Source organism: Mesocricetus auratus, unplaced genomic scaffold (assembly GCF_017639785.1).
Source record: "Mesocricetus auratus isolate SY011 unplaced genomic scaffold, BCM_Maur_2.0 Super-Scaffold_15014, whole genome shotgun sequence".
Lineage (NCBI taxonomy): Eukaryota > Metazoa > Chordata > Mammalia > Rodentia > Cricetidae > Mesocricetus > Mesocricetus auratus.
The window spans coordinates 71,164,734-71,189,141 of record NW_024429186.1 but is presented as its reverse complement, the minus strand read 5'-3'; the positions used below and the strand labels follow the sequence as shown (position 1 = coordinate 71,189,141).

Genomic DNA, 24,408 nt, shown 5'->3' with positions numbered 1-24,408 from the left:
TTTTTTTTTTTTTTTTGGTTTTTCGAGACAGGGTTTCTCTGTGGCTTTGGAGGCTGTCCTGGAACTCACTTTGTAGACCAGGCTGGCCTCAAACTCACAGAGATCCTCCTGCCTCTGCCTCCCGAGTGCTGGGATTAAAGGCGTGCGCCACCAACGCCCGGCTCAACCCCATGTTTTGTTAGTGCTTGTATTCTAGAGAAGAAAAGAGACACGCAGGAAAAACAACAGTGTATTACTGGGTCTTCATGTGAAGGAAAGGAAGAAAAAGTGAAAGCAGGGGTAGAAACTTTATAATGACTGACTTCATGTAAAAGACTTAACATGACCAGTCTGCAAGAATATTACAAGCCATCAGCGCTTCTGTTTAACCCGAGAGCTACAGTATACTGGAAGAAACATTATTCATTGCTGGTGGGCATGCAAACTGGTAGAGTCGCTGTAGAAATCAGTATGAAGATTCCTAAGAAAGGTAGAAATGGATCTGCTGTATGATGCAGCTATAGCACTTCTGGGCATATACCCCAACGCATATACAAATGAGATACTTGCTCATCCATGTTCACTACTATTGTATTTACTATACTAGGAAGTGGAACATCCTAGATGTCCACTAACTGATGAGTAGATAGTAAAAATATCATAATATACAAATATAATTTTATTCAGCTGCAAAGAAAACTGAAAATGTGATTTGTTTATAAATGTATGAAACTGGAATCTGAAGGAAGACAAATGTTCCCTCTTGTGTGGATTTTGGGTTTGTGTTTTTAACATGGAGTACCTATAGAAGCTAGGAAACTAGAAATGGGCCAATTGGGCAACGGAGAGAAAGACCTTAGGGGGGATAGTAGAACACAGGTGGCAAGTGTGGACCCAAAGGAATAAGGGTCCTGAACAGTGAGATGTCAAATGGGGGACAGGGCATGAGAAAGAAGACAAAAGCAGTAACTGGGACTAGGAGGTCTTGCATATGCTGATGGCTTATGCCAAGCAAATTTATTAGGAAGTTCAGCACCAAGTACACTGCTGGCAGGGGAAATGGCCAAGGTCAGCAGAGAGCTAAAGCAGACAGTATTGGTAAAGAGAATACAGGATACCCCTAGATACCACAGACCAGGAGAAGTGTCCAGTTCTCGGAAACAGAAACCTTCACTCCTCAAAGGCATAACTCCAGCCTAAAACTGGCCTTGCCAAGTCCATTCCTGGAGAAGGACACAGAATGAAAGTTCTCTTTGTCTTTTCATCAAGGCCTCTGAGAAAGTTGTGGGTTAGTCTGTTCCGCACAGTAGGGATTGGGAGAGTAGTGCAGAGGATGGGGTAGGGACAGGTATAATTAATAGTAATGGTATTTGAATTGTGACCATACAGAAAGAGCAAAGGAGTAATGGTTCTCCTAGAAGCCATAGGTTATCAAGCTCTAGATGTGGGATACTTCCCTTCAATTGTTGTCAGGAGTTTCCAGACATCCCCTCCAAACAATACAGGCTAGTGCCACCACCTGGGTCATCCTCCAGAACTCGATGGTGAGACCTGTGCTAAGGACACCACACAGTTTGGCCACCAGACACGGACAAATCAAATCTATCTTAATTTGGAGTTTCCTCCCTGCTGGTTAGATTTTATAGTGCTGTGCAGACTGCTGGGGAGGAAAGTCAGCAGTGTTTCTGTGAAACATTGGTAAACCCTTTGAGCCTAAGGAGCGCACTTGGCAAGAGATGCATATTGATGCACTGGTGATATGTTATGGCAGAAGCCAGCTGCTTTCTGATTGGGATTAAGATAGTTACACAGGAGGGAACTCATACCTGGTTCTGTAAGCCTGGCCAAGAACCAGTGACTGAGGTCATAGGGGAGAATACTCCTGGGGAGTATTCTACTAAATGGACATTGTGTCTGACTGCCTTATGAATACTTATGATTCATAGATTGATGCAGCTCAGCCCATGACCAAGAAACATCTTTGTGCAGTGGACTGCAATTTATATCGAGACCCACAGTCAGCCAAAGTGACATCTCTATTGCACTTCCGTCCCCCAAGGGTCAGGTAACATCTTGAAGAGAAGCCAGGAAGACTATAAGAACCAGAGATAAGTGCTCTGAAATAGTGTCTTCTGAATATGACAGGCTTGTAGGGTTGTTGTACTCATGAACTCATGTAACTTTAGTTGTTAACTCAAAATACCACACAAAATCAAGTCAGTCAGCATTCCAGTATGGACGAAGGAAGGACTCGTGAGTGAGACCTCTCATCCCCAACTGACAGCTGGCATCAATTGATGGCTACCAGAGAAGGGAGAATCAGTTTTCTTTGACGGTAGGTGTGGCCTCTCACATACATTGCCCCTGTACTCCATTGGGTGGCCCTACATCCTTGCGTGTCAGGACAGCACTAACTGTACAGACAGACATGCACGAGAGAGAGATGCGCATGAGAAAGAGACGCATGAGAGAGGTGAGGATATGAAATAGGATGGGAGATGTAGAGAGGGAGTTTCAAGAGGAGTTGGTTGAATGAAGGAGAAGGATGAACAAACTACATAGTGTACTTGCGTGGAATTATTTTTTATAAGTCTAGAAAATAAAAAGTCATTTTGTAAGTATTTAATCTTATAAGAATTATGTGAGTCACACAGAGTGAGAACATGTTGGAAAATCTGGCACTGAAGGTAGGTTTAGATCATCAATCCTCCACTGGAGATATCTAGAGATCATTCTTGCTGTCACACTGAAGAACTGTCATCTTACATGGCAGGGTTAAGGTTCCCCAGAACAGGCTTAACTGACCCAGAGAGTCCTTCTTTCTGTAGTTGAGGAACTTGGGTTTAGGAAAATAAGAGAAACTAACCAGAAAGGGAGATTTGTGTTGATAACTAAGGTACAGGGGATTGTAAAAGAGCCCACATATTATTTGTTTGATTTGTTTTGTTTCTTGAAGCAAGGTCTCACTGTGCAACCCGGGTGGACTACCTTTGTAACTCAGACTGTTCAACACAAAGTCCTTCCTCCTCCGCCTCCTAAATGCTGGGATTACAAGTGTGTACCCTCACACCTGATCTGAAAGCTATGTATTTTATTGTGCCTGTGTGTAAAAACAACAACAACAAAAAAACCCAGTTGTACAGTTTGTTAGCAAACTAACAAGTCTACATATTTTTATTAATTCTGAGTTTACTTATAAATACTGCCTTTTTATTGATTTCTTTATTTAAATAAAGTCATTTCTTTCCCCCATTCATATATGTACTTAGAAATATTTGGGAAGGAAAAAAGAAAGACAATCCATAAACCAAAATGTCGATATTATTTTAATATTTTGACTTAATTTCTTCAAGTCTTTTTCTTGTAGGTATATACATACATGCTTAATTCCTTTGCAAAAGGCAATGTATGTCACATTGTTAAATCTATTTTATACAGCATCATCTTTAATTCTTTATGTCAAATATGTTTTATACGGTATCATCTTTAATTCTTTATGTCTTACCTGGAATTATAATATAGCAGCACTCTTATAAGCCATTGTCTGATAGCTCCTGGATCCACATTACTTATCACAGCTTAAAAAAATAAAAGTTGGGGCTGGAGGTTAAGAGCACTTGCTGTTCTTATGGAGGTCGTGAGTTCAATTCCCAGCAATACCATGGTGGCTCATCACCATCTGTAATGAGATCTGGTGTCCACTTTAATTAATTAATTAATTAATTAATTAATTAATTAATTACTCACTCATTTATTTATTTTACATACTCATGCCAGTGCCGCCCCCCCCAGTTCCCCCACCTTCCCCTCACTCACCCTCCATTTTGCTCCTCAAAGAGGGTAAGGTATCCCATGGGGGAGTCAACAAAGTCTATCCCATCACCATGTTGAGGCAGGACTAAAGCCCTCCCCTCTGTGTCTAGGCTGAGAAAGATATTTCTCCATAGGAACTGGGTTCCAAAAAGCCAGTTTATGTACTAGGGATAGATCCTGGCCCCACTGCCAGTGGCCCCACAAACTGCCTAAGCCACCCACTATCACCTGCATCCAGGGGCCTAGTTCAGTGCTATGAAGGTTCCTCAGCTGCCAGTCCAGAGTCAGTGAACTCCCCTAGCTTGGGTCAGCAATCTGTACGGGTCTCCACATCATGGTCTTCACCCCCTTGCTCATATTATCCCTTCTGGCTCTGGACTCTGGGAGCTCGGCCCAGTGCTTAGATGTGGACCTTTGCATCTTCTTCCATCAGTTACTAGATGAAGGTTTTATAACAACAATTACGGTAGTCCACAATCTGTTTACAGGGGAAGGCCATTTCAGGCAACCTGCCCACTAATACTTAAGAGTTTTATCTGGTGTACAAGTCATCCTTGGTAATTTCTCTAGTGCCAGGTTTCTCCATAATCTCTTAAGATAGTTCTTTCCTTGTTCTCCTTCTGTCCTCCCCCAGCTTCACCATCCAGTTCCCTCCTGCTCACCTCCCCACTCCTTCATTCCTCCACTCTCCCTTCCCACCTTCTACCCTCCCTCTCACTCCCAATTTACTAGGAGAGCTTTTTATCTCCCCTTCCTATGGGAATCCATGTATGTCTCTCTTAGTTACCTAGCTTCTCTGGGCCTTGCTTTATGTCAAATATCCGCTTATGGGTGTCTTTCTGGGTCTGGGTTACCTCACTCAGGATGTTTTTTCTAGTTCTGTTCATTTGCCTGCAAATTTCAAGATGTCATTGGTTTTTGCCGCTGAGTAATACTCCATTGTGTGAATGTACCATGTTTCCTTACCAACATTCTTTGGGTTGAGGGGCATCTAGGTTGTTATCAGGTTCTGGCTATTATGAAATAATGCTGTTATGAACTTAGTTTAGCAAATGTCCTTGTGGTATGTGTGTATCGTTTGGCAATACCAAAAGTGGTATTACTGGGTCTTGAGGTAGATTTATTCCCAGTTTTCTGAGAAAGCAACATACTGATTTCCAAAATGGCTGTACAAGTTTGCACTCCCACCAGCAATGGAGAAGTGTTCCTTGACTCCGCATTCCCTCCAGCATAAACTTTCATTAGTGTTTTTGATCTTAGCCATTCTGATTGGTGTAATATGGTATCTCAGAGTTGTTTTGATTTGCATTTCCCTGATGGCTAAGGATTTTAAACAATTCTTAAATGCCTTTCAGCCATTTGAATTTCTTCTGTTGAGAATTCTCTGTTGTTTAGATCTGTACCCCATTTTTGAATTGGGTTATTTGGTATTTTGGTATCTAGTTTCTTGAGTTCTTTGTATATTTTGGAGATCAGCCCTCTGTTAGATATGGGGTTGGTGAAGGTCTTTTCTCATTCTGTAAGTTGCTGTTTTGTCTTGTTGGCTGTGTCTTTGCCTTACAGAAGCTTCTCAGTTTCAGTAGGTCCCATTTATTAATTGTTGACCTCAGTGTCTGTGCTACTGGTGTTCTGTTTAGGAAGTAGTGTCCTGCACCAGTGTTTTCAAGGTCACTGTCTCTTCTATGAGGTTCAGTGATCTGGTGCCCTCTTCTGGCGTGCAGGGATACATGTAGGCAGAATACTGTATACATAATAAATAAATAAATTGTTTTTACAAATGTGGTAGTGGGACACTCTCAATCTCAGCACTTGAGCACTTGAGTGGCAGAGGTTGGGGGATCTCTGTGGGTTCAAGGTTACCCAAGACTAGACAGTGAGACTATGTCACTAAATAAGCCAAAGGACACCATTTTTGGTCTTCTATTATTTGGTCTTCTACTGTTTTGGGTCTTTTACTGTTTTATAGTGACCTTTGTTAGCCCCATCAAGGTGCAATTTGAAATCCTTCCATTGTCTTGTAGTACTGACCCCTCATCATGTGTTGTGAATTGAACGTGTCATTGTTTGTTAGAATTGTCATCTTTTAAACCCCTGGACTGCTTTTTCATTTCACATTCTCTCATGAAGATATTCATTACCTTTAGTAAAGATCAGAAATGAACAGTGTAAGTAGTGTTACCTAGTAGACTGCTAAAGTAGTGGATGACTCTAAGTTTATTTCAAAATAAATAAATAGAAGGTAGCTTGAAAATCCGACTAGTGAAAAATAAGTAAAAATGCATGGAATTATAACTGACCAACTATATTAATAAAAGAAGAAAACGGTTTCCAGTACCTCAGAACAATTGAGTATACTTTTTAAAAGTATAATATTGGTGTATCTTTATGTTACTTAAAAACAATACTACAGATATGTAAGTATGCTGCCATTGCACAGGCTTTGTATTTGTACTTTGAAGTGATCCTAAAATTTGGTCAGATGATTTTTCATTCTATTAGCATTTATTAGTAATAAATTATCAAAATAATGTGTTTCATGTGTATAACACACTTTGATCATGTTCAGTTCCCTATTACCATTCCTTCTTCCTCTACCTCCAAGCCCTTCTACTTTCATCAGCTAAGTCTGTTGTTTTCTCTTCTTCTGTTTCTTACTAGGTCAGATTATTTTCATTGTTACTAGTTTGAATTACATTTTCATGTTAACATATAAACTGTAAAGGCAGTTTTTCAGAATTGTTTCATTCTATAACTTGAATTTCCCTTGAAACAAAGTGTCAGCTTGTGTTTTCTCTTTCACAGAGGTGTGGTTGCCCTTCAGACTCTGAGGAAGTTGGTTGAACTTACTCAGAAGCCAATTCATCAGCTCTTTGACTACATCTGCGGTGTAAGCACAGGTGATTACCATATGTATGGGTGTGTTCCACCAGTGGATTCCAGCAAGAGCACGAAGTACATGCTTCAGATCATGGTCCTTCTCTGAAATGATGGGCAGTACTTGCATAACTTTAATGATAAGTAACCCTTTGTGTCATGAACTTTTAAAACTGCTTATTGGCCAAACATGTAACCTTTTAAGTTTAAGCATTTAAAAATGACGTATTTTTATTATATTTTCAACAAGTCACATTGGTAAGGAATAGTTACTAATTACTGCTTTTTGGCTTAGTCACTGTAAGGAGATGAAGTGGTAGGTAGTCAAATGGCACTTGAGTTAATGTGAAATTAAAGGTGGTAACCAGCTTAGTTAATAAGGAATATCAATGAGTAATTTGATTCCTGTACTGCTTATTATGGTGGTTTGAAATTAGAGCTTAAAATGACAAATGTGTCTTTGGTTTTAAAAAGCTACTTTAAAATATTGCTACTTGGTATATGTATGAAATGGTAGTTTACATCTGGGCCTCATTCTGAATTATGGTGACTCTAAAGATCACTACAAACAACCAGAGATTTCTCTGCATGATTAGTGTTCCGTGTGGCATATTCCCAGAGTGCATGCTGAGTGTTGCCCAGTTGTAAAGACTGAATGATGAGAACAGCTGCAAGGATGATTTATAGGATGATACACACCGGATGGAGTCAGCAACCACAGGGTTTCAGGGTTAGCAAGCATGGACAAGGAGGTCTCTCAGTACGTTATATTAAAAATGGTTTTTTCTTGTAGATTTCTTTAAAGTGTTAGCATGTATTTTGGTCCTTAAAATAAGAAAGTAAGTACATATCCAAAGGTAACTGATTTGACTTTAAAAGCTTCTCAAGAGGTATTTCCTAAGTGTTATCTGTAGTTTTGTTTTGAAACATTCCCCATTTCTGTTAAATTTGGAATTGTCCTAGCAATTGAACATCTGAGGGTAGCCACAAACTCATTTCTTGCTCTGGCTCCTTACTAGGTGATGATCACAGTAGTGCCCCTCAAATCAGTGACCGGTCATGACATAGCATTGAGTGATGTGTAGGGCTCTATGGTTTTCCTTCCCGCTGCACTTTCTAACTTGTAAGTGCCGCGTCATTTGTCTTCTTTTTCTGGTTTGTTTATCCCTGAATTGTTTCCTTATGATTTTTGTGAAGTTAACAAATATGTATTTAGTTTAAGGATAATATCCTTACTAACTTAAAATATCTGTTTATCATTATAGTAATTTCTACCAAACAGAAAAGCACTTTGCTAGCAGTAGGGAGGCAGAGACAGGAGGGATCTCTATGAGCTTGAGGCCAACCTGGTATAAGTAGCAAACTCCAGGACAGTCCTACATAGAGAGACCCTGTCTCAAAAAAAATCATTAAAAAATTTAAAATTAGCCGGGCGTTGGTGGCGCACGCCTTTAATCCCAGCACTCGGGAGGCAGAGGCAGGCGGATCTCTGTGAGTTCGAGGCCAGGCTGGACCGACAGCCTCCAAAACAGAGAAACTCTGTCTCGTAAAACCAAAAAAAAAAAAAAAAAAAAAATTAAAATTACTTATTACATCTATTGGGGTATTTTCCAAATTAAAGATATTTTATATAGTTTGAGCCATAACATTATATTTTCAAATTATCAACTATCTAATCTTTTACTAGAATGATACCAATTAAAATAAAGCTAATAAGCTTTTCAGGACTGGAAAGATTAAGAGAGCACTTTAATTTTTTTTTTTTTTTTTGAGGCAGGGTTTCTCCGAGGCTTTTGGAGGCTGTCCTGGAACTAGCTCTTGTAGACCAGGCTGGCCTCGAACTCACAGAGATCCGCCTGCTTCTGCCTCACGAGTGCTGGGATTAAAGGCATGCACCACCAACGCCTGGCTGCACTTTAAATTTCTAAAGGATGAGGGTTCAATTCACAGCCATCTCTAACTTCGTTTCCAGGAGATACAATGCCCTTTTCCGAACTTCGGGGGCGCCAGGCACACATGTAGTGTGCTGACATAGATGAATTCAGAACAGTAATACACACAAAATAAAAGACTTTAAAACCAAGTTTTAAACATTTAAACTGTGTTGTTTTACTTAGTTCCTGGTATCTCAACACTCCATTTTCCTCTTTAGTTCAGAGTTAGGCAGAGTAGAACCACTAGGTGGCAGTGTATCTTACCAATTACAACTGGTACATGAAATCAATCAGCTTTTTAGAAATCTCAGTACCCATCCCAAGTATACACACGGACTTTGGACTCCCATAGAACAATGTGAGGTGCACTCTCACCCTGAACTCTTGGGGAAGGGTCTAGGCCCTGCCCTATATGAAATGACAGACTATGGACACCCCCATGGAAGGCCTCACCCTCCCTGGGGGAATGAGGGGATAAGAGGGGGGGTTGGGGGGAGGGCACGGGAGGAGGGGAGGGAATGGGAGAGGGACCTGGAACTGACTTGTGAAGCAACCTCGTTTCTTATCTAAATTTAAACTGGAAAATAAAATATAAAAAAAAGCACCTAAAAAAAAAAGAATATCTAATTTCTTTCATCACATTGATTCTAGGACCTAACTCAAGGAGGAGTTGCTTAATGAATTTATGAGTTATCAAATACACTGTATTCATCTTATATATAATCTAATTTAGTATAAAACAACATTTTGATATATTGTCATCTTGAAGCCACTGATATTTTTGGGACCTGGAAAAGCTTTTACATTAGTAAAGTATAAGGGACTAATAAATTATAGTTATATTTTGTACCCCTTTTACAGATGAAAACTTAGGACTGTGAGAAGTGATTTGTCCCAAGTCCAGCTAGAAAGCGTCAGAACTAGAACTGTAGCAGTTTGGTGGCTCAGGGTCAGTGTCATTGAAAGAGCAGTCACTTCACTGCTGATGATTTCCAGGGGCCATATTAGCGTTCATGCTGGGATTGTTTCACATGCCGCTGGACGAATGCGAGGAACTGTATCGAAAGTTGGGCTCAGACGTGTTCTCACAGAACGTCATCGTCGGGACTGTCAAAATGAGTTGGAGCCATGCATTTTATGACAGTCACACCTGGGAAAAGATCCTTCAGTGAGTGTTCTTTTGAAAATATTTTGGTTAGTTGTTTATGCATAAGAAAATCTGAAAACTACAAGAAATACAAGAATAGTATTATTCCCATTAATTGAAAATAACCAGTGTTATTTTTTTTTTTGTGACTTTGGTGAGTCACATTCTAGTCACAGATTCTTGAATTTGTGCGTATAAGATTTGCATGTGGAAATTATAATTGTCATTTTTGGTGTGTGTAGGAGAGTGTATATTTTCATCTCTGTGTACATATGTGTTTGGGGTTCATCCATATGTATGTGTACATGTAAGTGGAAGTCAGGGGTTAATGTGAGGATCATATAACTGTCATCATGTGGGTGATGTGTAGGCATGCATGTGCTGTGGCATATGCATGGAGGCCAGAGGACAACTTGGTGGCGTCAGTTCTCTTCCACCTTTTCATGGAACCCGGGGACTGAAGTCAGGTTGCCCGCTTGTGAAGCTATCGTCCCAGCCTACTTTATTTTTGATGACAGGGTCTTTGATTAAACCCGGAGGTCATCAATTTGACTAAAGTGACAAGTCAGCAAGCCCCAGGGATCCACCTGTCTCCATCTTCCTAACACTAGAGTCACAGATTGACAGTATGCCTGCGTTTCATAAGGGTCCTGGGATCTGAACTCATGTCTCCATGCTTGTGGGCAGGCACTTTACAGGTGGAGTCCTCTCCTTAGTAATATTGTACGTAGATTTAATGTGCATACGGATAATGTTTTGATGTCTTATAGACTGTTCATAAGTCATTATTCTGAAGCACTCATATTAAAAATTCTTCCCAGATGCAATATAATCAAAACTATAAGTGCAAAGTAGAAGTTTAAGTCACCCAAGACTTATTATTGAAAGCTGTGGAATTTGTAATATACTTACTTTTTCTTGATTAGATTTGTGTGTGTCTGTGTATGGAGTGTGGGTGAATGTGTGTGTCGGGCGTGGTCCATGAAGTAAATGTGTGTAAATGGAGGTGGAGGTCATAGGTCAGCCTCCAGTGTCATTCCTCAGGCCCCTCCCACTGTTGGCTTGAGATTGAGACCGGGTCCTCTCATTAGGTTGGAACTTGGTGAGTAGGCCAGGCTGGTTGGTCATGAAGTACCAGGGATCTCCCTCTCCACCTCTCCTCTCACCATTATTGGAATTGCAAGCAAATGTCCAGGTTTCTGTTTTGAGTTCTGAGAATCCAAACTCATCCTCACGCTTCACCCACTGAGAAATCTCCTTAGCTCCTTATGTTTCCTCATATATTTTGTATAGCTGAAGCTACTTTATACTTGTAAATTGGTATCACTTCCCTTGTTTTCAATTTTACTAAAACTAGTAGCACCTTTGAAAGACTACAATGTATTTCAGAGTGTGAGGGTATAACATTTTCTTAGCTATGTGAGTAGGATATGCTATGGTAGAAAACTAAATTTAAACTTCTGCCAACATTTTAGAATGTATCAGTCTTGTTAATTTATAGGAAACATGCTCATTTCTCATTTGTTCAAAAGCTGTTTTTAAATAATGAAACAATAAAGAAAACAATGAAAATAACCTATCATCCCACTAAGAACAAAAACTTTTTAGAACTTACACCCACAAAAACGTTTGGAACTTACAGCTGAATGAGTGTGTACTTGTGTTCGTGTGTGTATGTTCCTCCTCTCCCACAATTGGGGTGATCACGCATGTGTCCTGCAGTTCTACTTAAGATCTGCCATTATATTTTGAAGGCAATTTGAATGGTTGCTCATTATCCCATTTTAGAGATGTGCTGTTTTTGGCTTAACACATTTCCTATTAGAAAAGAACACTTGCGATGTCTTATTTTTGTAGTTCACAAATGGACATGGACTCCTTAAATATCAATTTAAGTCTGCTGATATCTTTAAAGGGAAATGCTAGACATAAAACTCTGGGTCAGAAATGTTTATATGTTTTAAAAGTCTTGAGAAAAAAAAAGTACATGAATTTGGGAAGGAAAAGTGGTGAGAGGGAGAGGGAAGGAATAAGAGGACAGGGAATGGATTTGATCCAAACACATTGACGCATGAATGAATGAAATTCTCAAACAATAAGTCTTGAGATATATGGTGTATATTGCTGAGTTGTTCTTAAAAATAGGATCCTAGCTTATTCATCTACCAGCATCAATTGTCTTTTTCTATTTTTGAAGTATTTTTAAATACCAAATAATTTTAACTTTCAAAATATATGAGTTTGAGATTTTTTTCAGTGACCATAAACCTTCTTTATGTTTTTTATTACATTCTTTTTGTGACTTTTGTGAATGTGATATTTTGCTGGTTTTCCTATCAGGGAAAATTATATTGTATATACATTAACCATATATGAAAATGTGTTGTTTTTCCATTTATTTATTATGTATAGGTGTGTTTAGGTTTGCATGCCACACTGTTCGTTCTGCCTTGTGGGTTTCTGTAGTTGAGACAATGAGACTTGGCAGCAAGAATGCTTATCTGATGAACCATCTGATGGGTCCACAATAATTTCTTTCTTTTAAGAACTACTTTACCTTTTCTTTTTAATGGTGTGCTGTTTTGTTTGGTTGCTTTGGGGTTTTTGTTTGTTTGCTTGTTGTTTTTTGGGGGGGACCATGTCCTAGTTTACTTTCTTCGATTTGCTGTGACAAAGCACCATTAACAAGCGTCTCGGGGAGGCTAGGGTTAACCTGGCTTACACATCCCAAGCGCAGTCCATCATGAATGAAAGTCAGGACAGGAGCTCTAGGCTGGAACTGAAGCAGAGGCCATGTGGAATGCTGCTTACTGGCTTGCTTCAGCCTGCTTTTTTATACAACCCTGGACCACCTGCTCAGAGTGGCCTGGGACCTCCCACAGCAATCGTTAACCAATCAAATGCCTCACAGACTTACCTACAGGCCAATCTGATGAAGGCATTTTCTCAATTAAAGTTCTCCCTTCCCAGATGATCCTAGCATGTATCACGTTAGTACTAAGCACACACGTGTATTCAGGCATCCTTTTGTGCACACACAGAGGCTGGAAGATGACATTGGGTGCCCTTCCCACCACTCCCCACCGGTGATCTGGTGTCTTACTATGTCACTCTCCACCTTAGTTTTTCAAACAAGGCCCCTCACTGAATCTAAAGGTTGCCACCTGGGACCCTGGTGTCACTGTCTCCAATACAGGATGACATGTGTGGCTGACCATGTCTCACTTTTATGTGAGTGCCCAGGACCTGAGCTCATGCCCTCTTGATTTCACAGCAAGTGCCCTGCCCTTTTCCACTAAATGTCTCCCCAGCCTCAAGAAACCTTTTTAGTGAGTGATATTTTTAATGCAGTGGATTTACAAATGTTCATTTAACCATATTTTTTCTTAATGATTTTTAATTTTGTTTTAATGGGGGTATAAAACTATCCTGAAATCAAGTAAATAACTGTTGTTTCTAATCTAATGGTAAGCTTTTAAGTAAGCTATCTCAGAATAATCTTGATGTGTAATGGAAATGGCAGTCAAACTTGTTTTTTATGCAATTCAAACATCCAAGTTTACTTTTTTATTTTCTTTTTTCATTGATTTGAAATACCACATTACATGACAGTCTGTGTTCAAGTTTTTTCCTATTAATTTTTTGTTCAACATCTGTCAACATCTGTAGATTTTTAATTTTGGAATAGATCATTTTCCCTTTTTCTCAGAGATACATTAGTTCTTTCCACTTAATCATCAAAATTCATCGTAAGCTACTTTTATCAAACTAAAAAGATTCCATGGGACCAGCTGGTGGTGGTGCATGCCTTTAATCCTAGCACTTGGGAGGCAGACATAGGTGAATGTGACTTTGAGGTCAGCTTGGTTTACAAAGCTACACAGAGAAACTCTGTCTCGAATAACAACAACAACAAAAAAGATTCCATGGGAAACTTTGTAGGAATGATCAGTTATAGTATGATGACATATATTTATATCCTTAAACCTGCAAAGTCACCCTACCCATTATTGCAGGTTAAATGTTATTTCCTGGTCTTCTGAGCCTGTTAGGAAGGAATAATTCATATCATTTTTCATGAAGTAATAATACTATTTTAAGATGTTCCAATAAATGTATAAAAGAAAATTACAAAGCCAACTAATACATCATCAAATGCTGTTTTTTTTTAATTTTGTAACTCCTGAGAGTGTCTTTGTTAATTTGCATAATATGTTATTGCTGAGGGATAAGAATTATTTGGATTTAAGCCCCTTGGAGGTTTAAAGTTCTTTTTGTCTGTTATAGCACTATAATAGAACTACAGGCAAGTGTGTAGTCCTTGATTGTTAGTAGTTTTGATATAACTCACGTATTTTTGTTTAATAAAGGGATAGAATGGGATCTGCACTAATGATTGAAACAGCAAGAGACCCAGCATGCCCTAAGGTGAGTCTGAAGTCTCTTAGGCAGACCATCACAGGGTCTGAAGAAAACATGTATTGTGAGTACTCACAATAAGGAGAAGCATTCTGGGGAATTTCCTTCAATAGATGTTGTTGATTCCGATCTATTAGGTCATTCTATTAAAATATAGGATATAATCATTAGATTATTTCTGTATATAGTAAAAGTATATTAAAAGTTTACAGATATGAACTGTGACTGAAAATAGAGAGTAATTCTTATTTTATCATAATCAATTTAATAAAATCTAGAGATTTAAGGAAAATGAAAGTATTTTATCTTAGATTTTTAAAGAGAAGTTGTATGTAATATATATAATCAATAGGATTGTGTTAGTGTACAAATGGAATCCCAATTTTTTAAATGTTTCTATGTAGTACTTCATTCATTGATTTGTTTGGAATGCCACAATCTGAAATTGCTTTATCTTGGTTTTAACAGTAGTTGTTTGATTGAGGATTATAATTGATGTGCCTAGGAATCCCATATGGCTTGTATTTATTTATTCTTGAATGGCAAGCTGTAAGGAAGCAAAATCAAGATACCACTCTCTGTTGCTCTTTTAACTTCATCACTTTCGTACCTTCATTTATGAATGCTGTGTGCCTGTGGCAACACTGAATTCGTGTATGATAATGCTGTGCCTTTACTAAAGTCATAATGATTTCAAAGCACAGAGAAACACAGACTAATTTAAATATACTATATTAATCTTTAGTGATTTTTATTGATGATAATATTGTATTAGTTATTACTTTAGAATAATAAAGTAAGCTGGACACTTACATGGAATTACAGGACTGTGAATTATTTGTTTAATATGACTACTAATTAAATAATCTCACAAATGAAGTAGTGTCCTGAAGTGGGTGCTGTGGAACACACCAGCAATTCTCTGAAGGCATACGTTTTACGGAATGGAAGGAAGGTTACTTTGTGAGACCTCATTGTGAAGGCTAGTAAGTAGGAGCATTCCTGGCAAAAGGACAAAGAGAATGGTCTATGCAGGGCGCAAAGAGAATTCCAGGAACTGCAAGCCTTCCTGAAGACTAGGGCCCAAGTTCTGAGGGCAGCATGTGGGATGGGACTGGAACAGTAGGCAGATTAGATCACTCACTGGCCTTGACAGCCATGACAAAGAGATGATGTCATTCCTTTGGAGAGGACCCTAAGATGTGCCCTACTGGACCCTCTGGTTTGTTCTTCTGAATCACTAGGCCTCTGTTTTTGTTTGAATGTTTGCTTCCAGTTTGTGGAAATTGTCAACTTTGGGTAAAGGAATCGATGTGAGCATGGGAAAACTTGAGCCATATCCAAAGGTTCTTTGTTGTGACAAATAGAGCAGCTACTACCCATTGGATTCTGAACCACCTTTTCTCTGTATCCTAGTTGTAGAAAGACCCTGTGGATTTCAGTGGATGGCCAGGTGACACCCACAGACGCCAAGAGCCATGAATTACTTACAGACACTTAGGATAGTACCTTTCTTTAAGTGACAAAGCAAGCAAACAGGGCCCTGGCAGGGCTTACACAGGACAGAAAAACTTTGGCTAAGATTTGAAAGCTTTGAGAATTTGTGTGCAGGGCTATGCTCTAACTTTACTAAAATAACAATATTTTTCTCTGTTTTTCTTTCCTTTTATTGAAAAAGATTATTTTCTCATGCAATATATCTTGATTACAATTTCCCCTCTTTCTATTCCTCCCAATTCCTTCATAGCTCCCTGCCCTTCTGGATCTACTCCCTTTCTGTCTCTCATTAGAAAAGAACAGGCTTCTAAGAATTAATAACCAAATATAACAAAATAAAACATAGTAAGATAAAGCAAATTTCATCATATCAAGGCTTAATAAGGCATCCCGACACAAGGAAAAGAGCATCAAGAGCAAGCACAAGAATCAGAGACCCACTCAACACTATAACACATACACAGAGGGTCTGGTGTAGACCATGTAGGACTGTGCTTGCTGCTTTAGTCTCTGTGACTTTATATGAGCTTTCTTAAGTTGACTCAAAGAACCTTCTTTTCCTAGTTTCCTCCATCCCTTCTAGCTCTTACATTCTTTCTCCTCTATTTACCACTCTTCTTGGCAGTGGGACCTGGGAGATGCCTATAAATGAGGCAGACTAAAGTCTCATGCAATAGCCAACTTTATTCAGAGCATGAGACAGTTTATACCCTGAGGGTTAAAAAAAGGTCACCTAAATAAAGGTCTTGTGAGTTCAGGCTGTGTATAATCACAAGGACAAGCTGCAAGTGGCAAAAACATGTTTTTCCATAGAGATGTATGACCAATTATTAGCTAGCGGTAATGAATAATCCCAAGTAAATTCGCTCCTATCCCCTATACTAGGAGGGGCACGAAAGCACATTACAAGAACAACCCATGTTATGGAGGAACAGAGATTATAAGGTGCTTGTCTTGTTTACCTGGCATTTTCCCACAAGTACTCAGAAATCTCACATAGCTTCATTCATGGACCATGTTTCAGCATGCCTCCTCTTCTGAAGGACTCCCTGAACTCTGAGAGGAGGGATTTGATGGAAGCATCCCATTTAGCACTGTTCTAAGGACTCCCACTCTCTGTGTAATTCTAGCTATAGTTCTGCATCTTTTCCGGTCTGCTGTAGGAGGGAGCTTTCTCTGACAATGATTGAATACAGCACTGGTCTATGAGTATAGCAGAGTATGACTAAGAGTGATTTTATTGATACTTTTCTCTTTTAGAACAGTAGTCTTTGGTTTTACCCTAGGTCTTGGGGCTATTTGGTAGAGCTCTGGTACTTGATCAACCAGACAATGCAGGGTGTGGGTTCTGTCTCATAGAGTGAGCCATGAGTCAAATCAGACAACGATCGGCTACTCTCACACGTTCTGTGCCACCATTGCCATAGCATATCTTGCTGGCAGGACAGATTGTAGGTCAAAGGTTTTATAGCTGGGTTTGTGTTTAGCTTTCTTTTGGTAGCTTGCAAAGTACCTTCACACACCAGCAATACCAGAACACAGGGGTGAAGGCTCCATGTAGTCACCAGTTTGACTGCTGCATGTTGAATAAGTTGGGTGGGTGTTGTTCTCAGCAGTGTCAACTGTTGTCAGTCTGTGGAGAGCAATCCATAGTCTTAGCAACAACTTGGATTGTCTGGGGATTTCCATGGGACCCCTTCGGTTAACAATTCAACTGGATGCAACTCAGTTCCAGTACTGGAATCCTTGTTTGGTGACTAGAGATGGCCAGTTGGGGCTTTCTATCCCCAATTATTAGGAGACTTCATTAGGATCTCCTTCATATATTTTAGGAAGTTTCCACTGCACTAGCTTTCCATATCATCCCTCAAGCATTCCTCAATTCCATCTGTTTCACCCCACATTCCCTCCCCCAACCCTATCTCCCCTTCTTTTCCTTACTTGGTACTCCCATTTCCATCCCTAATTGCTCCTAGTGTACCTGTAAAATCTGTTCCCCCTCTCAAGAGAGATCCATCCCCCCCACCCAGTTCCTTTGTCTATAACTAACCTCTCTGGATTTATGGATTATAGGTTGATTATCACTTATTTAATGGCTGATATCCACTTAGAAGTTGAATACATGCCATACTTATCTTTCTGGGTCTAGGTTACTTCACTCTGGGTGTTTTCTTCTAGTTCCATCCATTTGCCTGCATATTTCCTGATGTTATTTTTTTAACAGCTGAGTAATACCATTGTGTAAATATAATACATTTTCTTCATCCATTCTTTCGTTGAGGGGCATCAAGGTTGTCTTTAGTTTCTGGCTATTATGAATAGAGCAGCATGAACATGGTTGAGCATGTGCCCTTGTAGAGCATCCTTTGGGTGTATGCGCAAGAGTGGTGTAACTAGTCCTTGAGGAAGATTGATTTCCGACTTTCTGAGGAATCACCATATTGATTCTAATTCTGACTAATCAAGTGTGCACTCCCACCAGCAATGGATGACCCTTACTCCATATCCTTGCCAGCATGAGTTGTCATCTGGGTTAGTAATCTTAGCCATTCTGACAGGTGTAAGATGGAATCTCAGAGTAGTTTTGTGAAATTGTAATATTTCTTTTTTTAATTATGAAGCTGTTGGCTGTTTGCTTGCTTTTTTATCAGCTAGCTCTGATTTGATTATTAACCTATAATTACTAATATATGTTTTATAAGAACTTATCTTTTTGAGGATGCATTCCTGAGCTAAAATTGTAATATTTTCAAAGCACATGAAAACAGACTAATTTATTGATCTTTAAGTATTTAATTGCTGACACTATTGCATTAGTTACTACTTTATAAATGTGTACCATTTTGAGTCTTTTTAAATAAAGTCATATATTCAAATACACCTTTTATTATTGTTCTCATCTAATAGTCTCACAATTGTCTCACAGCTTATGCCTTTCTTTTTTACCTTTGTTCCTCTCATAACAAACATATAGTTCCTTTGAGTATTTTGTGTTACACACTGATCTTGTTGATGTTGTGGATATATATAACTAATAGTATTCAGCTGACCACGTCTGAATTTGCAGCACTCAGGAGGTTGAGGCAGGAGAATTGCACAAATTCAAGGCCAGCCTAGGTTACATGGTGAGTTTTGGGCCAAGCAAGGTTGCAGAATGAGGCTCCCTGCCTTTAAAAGAACTAATAAATAATAATAAATAGTATTTAGTTTTTAAAGACTCTAGATACTATGGTTAATAATAGTCATTGTTTATTTTTTTAACTCTTTAGGTAGCTGCTGTAAGTACCATAGTAAACAGAGGACTGACACCGAAAGCTTTTGTGTTCAGGAACTATGGTCATTTTCCTGGCATCAACTCTCACTATTTAGGAGGCTGTCAGTATAAAATGTGGCAAGCCATCAGAGCCTCATCAGCTGCTCCAGGCTACTTTGCAGAATATGCACTGGGGAATGATCTTCATCAAGTAAGTTGACCTGTGTGACTGTCTTTAAAACCCTTAAAATCCCAATCCCGGCAGGAGCATCAGATAAACAGGCCAGCTTCCCGGCCTGTGTTCCAGAGCCTGCAGATCACCTGGGAACTGCACAGAGCTCCCAATCCCGGCGGGAGCATCAGGTAAACAGGCCAGCTTCCCAGCCTGTGTTCCAGAGCCTGCAGATCGCCTGGGAACTGCACAGAGCTCCCAATCCCGGCGGGAGCCAAGCACCCCAGACTCCAGATCTTCTCTCCCACCAACGATTCCAGGAAAGGAGAGGAGGCTGGGAGTACAGGGAAGTAGCTGTCCCTCTGGCATCATCAGGTAAACAGGCCAGCTTCCCGGCCTGTGTTCCAGAGCCTGCAGATCGCCTGGGAACTGCACAGAGCTCCCAATCCTGGCGGGAGCATCAGGTAAACAGGCCAGCTTCCCGGCCTGTGTTCCAGAGCCTGCAGATCGCCTGGGAACTGCACAGAGCTCCCAATCCCGGCGGGAGCCAAGCACCCCAGACTCCAGATCTTCTCTCCCACCAACGATTCCAGGAAAGGAGAGGAGGCTGGGAGTACAGGGAAGTAGCTGTCCCTCTGGCATCATCAGGTAAACAGGCCAGCTTCCCGGCCTGTGTTCCAGAGCCTGCAGATCGCCTGGGAACTGCACAGAGCTCCCAATCCTGGCGGGAGCATCAGGTAAACAGGCCAGCTTCCCGGCCTGTGTTCCAGAGCCTGCAGATCGCCTGGGAACTGCACAGAGCTCCCAATCCCGGCGGGAGCCAAGCACCCCAGACTCCAGATCTTCTCTCCCACCAAAGAGACCAGGAAACTACAGGAGCCAGGGAGACCAGGGGAGTAGCAGTTCCGGATCACATACAACAGGACCCAGCATAGGGTCCAGGGGACCAGGTAGGAGGCTAAGCGCCCCAGATTCCTGTTCTCCTTCTCTACCCACGGACCAGCATTTGGACAAGGCATAGAAGAACCACCAGATTACTGGACTTACTAGCACCCACCAAAAGGGAACTCTGGTCCCCAGACCAGGAAGGGGCTCTTTCTGCACCCACTAGAAGAAGAGATGGGAAAGAGACAATAAAAAAACACAGTCAGCAACAGAAAAACAAATATGACACCGCCAGATTCTAGAGACTCCACACCAGCAAGACCCCAATATTCCAACGCGAAGGAAGCAGAAGAGAACGACCTTAAAAGCACTTTCATGAAAATGATAGAGGCCCTAAAAGAGGATATTGGAAAATCCCTCAAAGAAATGGAAGAAAAAACAAACCAAAAAATGCAAGAAATGGAAGAAAAAACAAACCAGAAAATGCAAGAATTGGAAGAAAAAACAAACCAAAAAAGGCACGAAATGGAAGAAGAAATGAAGCAAAAAATGCAAGAAATGGAAGAAAAAGCAAAGCAAAAAATGCAAGAATTAGAAGAAGAAACATACCAAATAAGGCAGGAAATGGAAGAAGAAACAAAGCAAAAAATGCAAGAAATAGTAGAAAAAACAAAGCAAAAAATGAAAAAAATGGAGGAAGAAACAAACCAAAAAAGGCAGGAAATGGAAGAAGAAACAAAGCACAAAATCCATGAAATGGAACAAAAAGCAAACCAAAAAATGCAAGAAATGGAAGAAAGAACAAACCAAAAAATTCATAAAAGGCAACAAACGGACGAACAGATAAACAGAAAATTGCAAGAAGCAATGCAAACGCTGCAAGGGTTGAAAACTGAAATAGAGTCACTAAAAAAAGCACAATCTGAAGAAAGGCAGAAAATAGAAAAGCTGGACAAACAGTCAGGCACTACCAATACAAGCATTACCAACAGAATAGAAGAGATGGAAGAGAGAATCTCAAGTGTTGAAGATACATTAGGAGAAATGGATTTATCAACCAAAGAAAACCTTAAATCCAACAAATCCTTAACACAAAACATCCAGGAATTATGGGACACCATGAAAAGACCAAACCTAAGAATAATAGGTATAGAAGAAGGAGAAGAAATCCACCTCAAAGGGGCAGAAGGCATATTCAACAAAATCATAGAAGAAAACTTTCCCAACCTTAAAAAAGACATGCCAATGAAGGTACAAGAAGCCTACAGAACACCAAATAGAGTGGACCACAAAAAAAAATCCCTCGCCACATAATAATCAAGACCCCAAACATACAGAATAAAGAAAGAATATTAAGAGCAGCTAAGGAAAAAGGTCAAGTAACATATAAAGGCAGACCTATCAGAATTACACCTGATTTCTCCATGGAAACTCTGAAAGCCAGAAGGTCCTGGATAGATATTCTACCTACACTAAGAGACCATGGATGCCAGCCCAGACTACTATACCCGGCAAAGCTCTCAATCACTATAGACGGAGAAAACAAGATATTCCATGACAAAACTAGATTCAACCAATATGTGTCCACTAACCCAGCCCTACAGAAAATTTTGGAAGGAAAACTCCAACCCAAGGAAGCTAACTACAACCAGAAAAACATAAGCATTAGAGAATCCCTCTCTACCAACAGCCAAAAGAACAAAGGGGTGAATTTCCACCCATAATTCCACCAACAACAACCATCGCAAATCGAAGAAGGATGAGCAATCAATGGTCATTAATATCCCTCAATATTAACGGCCTTAACTCACCCATAAAAAGACACAGACTAGCAGAATGGATTCGAAGACAGAACCCTTCCTTCTGCTGCATACAAGAAACACACCTCACCCTCAAAGACAGACATTACTTGAGAGTTAAAGGTTGGGAAAAAATTTTTCAATCAAATGGACCCAAGAAACAAGCAGGGGTAGCAATCCTAATATCTAACAAACTAGACTTTAAAATAAAATCAATCAAAAGAGATGAAGGAGGTCATTACATAATCATCACAGGTGAAACCCACCAAGATGAAGTGTCTATCCTGAACATCTATGCCCCCAATACAAAGGCATCCACATTCGTTAAAGAAACATTATTAGAACTTAAATCTCATCTAAAGCCCCACACAGTTATAGTGGGAGATTTCAACACACCACTCTCACCACTAGACAAGAATACCAGACAGAAACTCAACAAAGAAGCAAAGGGTCTAATAGAAGTAATGACCCAACTGGGATTAACAGATATCTATAGAACATTTCATCCACATAAAAAAGAATATACCTTCTTCTCACCACCACATGGAACCTTCTCAAAAATCGACCACATACTTGGCAACATATCAAACCTCAGCAGCTACTAAAAAATTGGAATAACTCCATGCATCTTATCAGACCACCATGCCTTAAAATTAGAATTCAACAACAACACAAATTGCAGAAAACCTACAAACTCATGGAAATTGAATAATGCTCAACTGCACCATCCCTGGGTCAAAGAGGAAATAAAAAAAGAAATTAAAGACTTCCTCGAATTCAATGAGAATGAAGACACAACATACCCAAACCTATGGGACACTTTGAAAGCAGTGCTACGGGGAAGTTCATAGCACTAAGTGCTCACATGAAGAAACAGGAAAACAGTTATACCAGAGAATTAACATCACAGCTAAGAGCTCTAGAACACAAAGAAGCAAACTCCCCCAGGAGGAGTAGACGCCAGGAAATAATCAAATTGAGGGCTGAAATCAACAAAGTAGAAACCAGGAAAACAATACAAAGAATCAATGCAACGAAGAGTTGGTTCTTTGAGAAAATCAACAAGATAGACAAACCTTTGTCCAAACTTACCAAACAGCAGAGAGTGAACACGCAAATTAACAAAATCAGAAATGAAAAGGGGGACATAACAACAGACTCTGAGGAAATCCAGAGAATCATTAGGTCATACTTTGAAAACCTGTACTCCACAAAATTAGAAAATTTAAAGGAAATGGATGACTTCCTGGACAGCTATCATTTGCCAAAACTAAATCAAGAACAGATAAGCAATTTAAATAGACCTATAACCCCTATGGAAATAGAAGCTGTCATCAAAAGTCTCCCAACCAAAAAAAGTCCAGGTCCAGATGGCCTCAGTGCAGAATTCTACCACAAATTCAAAGAACAGCTTATACCAATTCTTCTCAAAGTGTTCCACACAATAGAAGCAGAAGGGTCTTTGCCAAACTCTTTCTATGAGGCTTCAATAACCTTGATCCCCAAGCCACACAAAGATACAACCAAGAAAGAGAACTTCAGACCAATATCCCTCATGAACATTGATGCAAAAATACTCAATAAAATACTGGCAAATCGGAACCAAGAACACATCAAAACAATCATTCACCACGATCAAGTAGGTTTCATCCCAGGGATGCAGGGATGGTTCAACATACGAAAATCCATCAACGTAATCCACCATATAAACAAGGTGAAAAACAAAAATCACATGATCATCTCACTAGATGCTGAAAAAGCCTTTGACAAAATCCAACACCCCTTCATGATAAAGGTCTTGGAGAGATCTGGGATAACAGGGACATACTTAAACATAATAAAAGCCATATACAGTAAACCAACAGCCAACATCAAACTAAATGGACAGAAACTCAACGCAATTCCTCTAAAATCAGGAACAAAACAAGGCTGTCCACTCTCTCCATACCTTTTCAACATGGTACTTGAAGTTCTAGCTATAGCCATACGACAACAAAGGGGGATCAAGGGGATACAAATTGGGAAGGAAGAAGTCAAACTTTCACTGTTTGCAGACGATATGATAGTTTACATCAATGACCCAAAGAACTCTACCAGGGAACTCTTACAGCTGATTAGCACCTTCAGCAAAGTGGCAGGTTACAAGATCAACTCAAGAAAGTCAGTAGCCCTACTATATACAGATGATAAAAGGGCTGAAAGAGAAATCAGAGAAACATCACCCTTTACAATTGCCACAAACAACATAAAATACCTTGGGGTAACGCTAACCAAACGAGTGAAAGACCTGTATCGTAAGAACTTTGAATCTTTAAAGAAAGAAATTAAAGAAGCCCTCAGAAAATGGAAAGATCTCCCATGCTCTTGGATAGGTAGGATCAATATAGTAAAAATGGCAATCCTGCCAAAAGCAATCTACAGATTCAATGCTATCCCCATTAAAATCCCAGCACAATTCTTCACAGACCTTGAAAGAACAATAATCAATTTTGTATGGAAAAACAAAAGACCCAGGATAGCCAAAACAACCCTGTTCAACAAGGCAACGTCCGGAGGCATCACCATCCCTGACCTCAAGCTCTATTATAGAGCTATAGTCCTGAAAACAGCTTGGTATTGGCACAAAAATAGACAGG

General features: G+C 39.8%; 1 protein-coding gene across 6 annotated transcripts in view; it reads left to right on the top strand.

The window, feature by feature from the left end:
- Window positions 1–24,408, top strand: part of Pnpla8 (patatin like phospholipase domain containing 8) — a 60,190-nt gene that overhangs the window by 25,697 nt on the left and 10,085 nt on the right. For 5 of the 6 annotated variants that reach the window (XM_040743196.1, XM_040743197.1, XM_040743199.1 and 2 more), the window contains 4 exons: window positions 6,595–6,689; window positions 9,597–9,768; window positions 14,118–14,175; window positions 18,933–19,127. In XM_040743196.1, the coding sequence (XP_040599130.1) occupies window positions 6,595–6,689; window positions 9,597–9,768; window positions 14,118–14,175; window positions 18,933–19,127 (520 nt within the window). The remainder of the gene's footprint in view (window positions 1–6,594; window positions 6,690–9,596; window positions 9,769–14,117; window positions 14,176–18,932; window positions 19,128–24,408) is intronic. The other variant, XM_040743200.1, reaches the window with a different exon arrangement.